Source organism: Vicia villosa, unplaced genomic scaffold (genome assembly GCF_029867415.1).
Source record: "Vicia villosa cultivar HV-30 ecotype Madison, WI unplaced genomic scaffold, Vvil1.0 ctg.000732F_1_1, whole genome shotgun sequence".
NCBI classification, from domain to species: domain Eukaryota; kingdom Viridiplantae; phylum Streptophyta; class Magnoliopsida; order Fabales; family Fabaceae; genus Vicia; species Vicia villosa.
Genome location: NW_026705328.1, coordinates 616,085 through 619,692, shown reverse-complemented (window position 1 = coordinate 619,692; position 3,608 = coordinate 616,085). Strand labels below are relative to the sequence as shown.

General features: G+C 31.2%; 1 protein-coding gene across 1 annotated transcript; it reads left to right on the top strand.

Annotated features, from left to right (window-relative positions):
- The first annotated feature begins 1,997 nt into the window (after nucleotides 1-1,997).
- Nucleotides 1,998-3,050, top strand: LOC131630769 (uncharacterized). The gene has a single exon (XM_058901513.1). The coding sequence runs from the start codon at nucleotides 1,998-2,000 to the stop codon at nucleotides 3,048-3,050; it is 1,053 nt and encodes a 350-aa protein (XP_058757496.1).
- Nucleotides 3,051-3,608: the final 558 nt, after the last annotated feature.

The window sequence follows — 3,608 nt, the reverse complement described above, 5'->3', positions numbered from 1 at the left end:
TGACAAAGTTTGAATATTGATTGAGGATATACGGTTTGTGAGTGCTTGGGGATCCATCAAGAGTCTCCTCATCACGTGGCCATCATGATGCCACATGTTGCGCACTCGGGGACAAAGGGACGTCCATTTAAACCAAAGTCCGAGAGGTCTTATAGACAATGTCAGATTAAAAGGGAATCCCTATAAGCTAGGGATCCAGGTCAAGTGAAATAATAATACCCTTATGAGTCTAAGGGATGATAATCGTAGGAGGTAACCCTACGTAGATTTAGGTTTACAAAATAATGTCCCCCGCGGGAAAACTACCTATGATAAAATTTTTCCTTAGTACATAGGTTCATAAGTTCGTCTTACGGATTTTCTAGCCTTCCCGAAGGTGGTTTAATTCTAAGGGTCTCATGGGGCCTTTTTCGTACCCTCTGAAACTTTTTGTTTCTTTGGACTTTAGAAAGGCTTGTTTGTCCATAAGGTTCGAATTTTAGGGGTAGGTTCCCATAGAGATCAGTTGAATTCAAGGTCCTACCTTCGACAAAGTCTAGCCTCGTCTTAGATGTTTCTTGAAATTCAACCCACTCTGAGTGGAATTGTCACTAAAACTCGCAGGGATTCAAGTTTCCCTTGGCCGAGTGACAATTCCCACACTTAGGTTTACAACAATCATTTTTTTCCCATCAATCATAGAAGCAATATATATATATATATATATATATATATATATATATTAATCCCACCAATGGGTACAATAATATGATAATATAAAACAATAGATATAGAAAATGAATAAATTAGAAAAGTGAAAAATAAAAGAAGTAAAACACAAAGCGCACAAAAGTCCTAAGACTAAAGGGTAAGCCAAAAACCAATTTGATTGAAAACGAAAAAAAAGTTAGATTGTGTAGAATCTTGATGGAAAATGTTAATGGAAATGACTAATAATAACAATAATATATTGTTAGTAATAATTAATAATAACAATAATAGAAAAAAGTTATGATTGTTAGAATTGTTAGTTAACAATAATAATAATGGTTAATAATAACAATAATTATAATAACTGTAATGAATATTTAAGTTAGTGGATGTCCATCAATCTTCTAGTCTTTCATCTTCTTATTTCATACTTAATATGTGTTTAATATATGTGATTTTCTATCTCTCTTGAGTCCTATAAATAGAGATACATATTGCAATGTAAAACACACTTGAAACAAGATAAGATAATATTGCTCTCTTTCTTCTCTACCTCTCTTTGATCTCTATATAGTTTTAATTTAGTTTATAACACGTTATCAGCACGAAGCTCTCAGGTATGATTCTTTCGCTTTGTATATATATTATATATTTTTTTATGTGATTCCAGAAAGCATAAACATTATGCATAATCAGGTGGTACCAAAATGTATAAAGTTATTATATCGTTTTAAGGATGGACCGTACTTTTTATATGCTTAAATTTTTTTTATCGATCTAACAATTTTTAATTTTAAATATTTTATCTAATTTAGTTTAACATACTCATATAAAGATTGTCATTCCAGAAGAATGACACATAATTTTAACGCATCCCAGAAGGATGGTTATATATTTTTTTTAAAGAATTGTTTATAACAAATAACATTATATAGTTCCTGAAGAACTGATAAAGCATTCGAGTTCCTGAAGAACTTATAAAATAAAGCATTCACAAAGGATAGCAAAATAACATTGTATAGTTTCCGAAGAATTTATAATGCTCTATTTGCTATTTTTCATTTAAGACAGACCAATTTCTTTTTGTTTCTCCTAAAGAAAGGAAATGAAAATATGTAAAATGTAATTTGTCACTAAATTGATATTTTTTATCGATAATTTTAAGACTAATATGACAATCTAGTTTTCTATTGTGTTATTTCTAAATATTGGAATTTACTAAAGTGTTATTTTACATATTAATATTTCCTTTATGATAATTATCTCATTATAGTAATCTTTTTATTTTTATTATAGAACTACTAAGTATGTCAAATCTTACTAAATTTGATTTTGGGGCTCTTGATATTTCGGGAAAGAACTATTTGACATGGGCTTTAGACGCCCAAATTCATTTAAGCGCAGAAGGTCACGGTGACACTATTAAAGAAGGAAATAAATCATCTGATCAACAAAAGGCAAAAGCCATGATATTCCTTCGTCGTCACCTTCATGAGGATCTTAAAAATGAATATCTTACCGTAACTGACCCACATGTCTTGTGGAAAAATTTGAAAGATAGATATGATCATCAAAAAACGGTTATCCTACCGAAAGCTCGATATGAGTGGATGCATTTACGTTTGCAGGATTTTAAAAGTGTAAGTGATTATAATTCTGCAATGTTTAGAATAACTTCTAAGTTGATATTATGTGGAGAAAAAGTAACTGATGAAGATATGTTAGAAAAAACATTTTCCACTTTTCATGCATCCAATGTGCTATTGCAGCAGCAGTATCGAGAAAAAGGATTTAATAAATATTCTGATCTAATATCTTGTCTTCTTGTGGCTGAGCAAAATAATGAACTGTTGATTAAAAGTGTAAGTGATTATAATTCTGCAATGTTTAGAATAACTTCTAAGTTGATATTATGTGGAGAAAAAGTAACTGATGAAGATATGTTAGAAAAAACATTTTCCACTTTTCATGCATCCAATGTGCTATTGCAGCAGCAGTATCGAGAAAAAGGATTTAATAAATATTCTGATCTAATATCTTGTCTTCTTGTGGCTGAGCAAAATAATGAACTATTGATGAAAAATCATGAGGCTCGTCCCACTGATACATCTCCATTCCCAGAAGTGAATGTGGCAAGGCACGACCACTATAGGAAAAATTATGGTCGTGGTCGTGCATGCGCACGGGGTCGTGGTCGTAAGTATGCTCATGGTCTTGGTTTTGATCGTGGTCACAATATAAATCATAAAAATACATATTTCCACCCGAAGTGGAAAAATATTCAAAAGAATGAAAAAGAGGGTCAGAGTAGCAAAACAAATGAAAATACTTGCTATCGCTGTGGAGGAAAAGGTCATTAGGATCGCACTTGTCGTACTCCAAAACACCTTATTGATCTTTATCAAAAATCACTGAAAAATAAAAAGGAAAGGATTGAGACTCACTTTGCTAATGAAGATGATGATCGAGATTACGGGAATATGGATGTTACCCATTTAGTTATTGATGACTTCTTTGCTGATCCAGATGGAAAAATTGATCACCTTATTGGAGATGGAAGTGTCAAGAAATAAAATTTATAGAAATTTTACTTTTAAGTTTTATGGATGTTTTGAATTTTATTTTCTAATAATAATATAGTGTGTTTTCTACTCGTTTGATTACATAATTTACTATTTAAATTACTTGTGTTTTTTTATGTGCGCTTATAACTTATTGTTAAAAAATTATTATTGTTCTTAGAATGAATATGGAAACTAGCACCAGTAATGAAGATATGTGTCTTGCTGACAGTGCAACAACCCACACAATTCTCAAGAATAAAAATATTTTTCTAATTTAGTGAATCGAAAGACTGATGTCAGTACTATATCTGGCACCTCGAAAATAATCGAAGGCTCCGGAAGAGACAATATGTT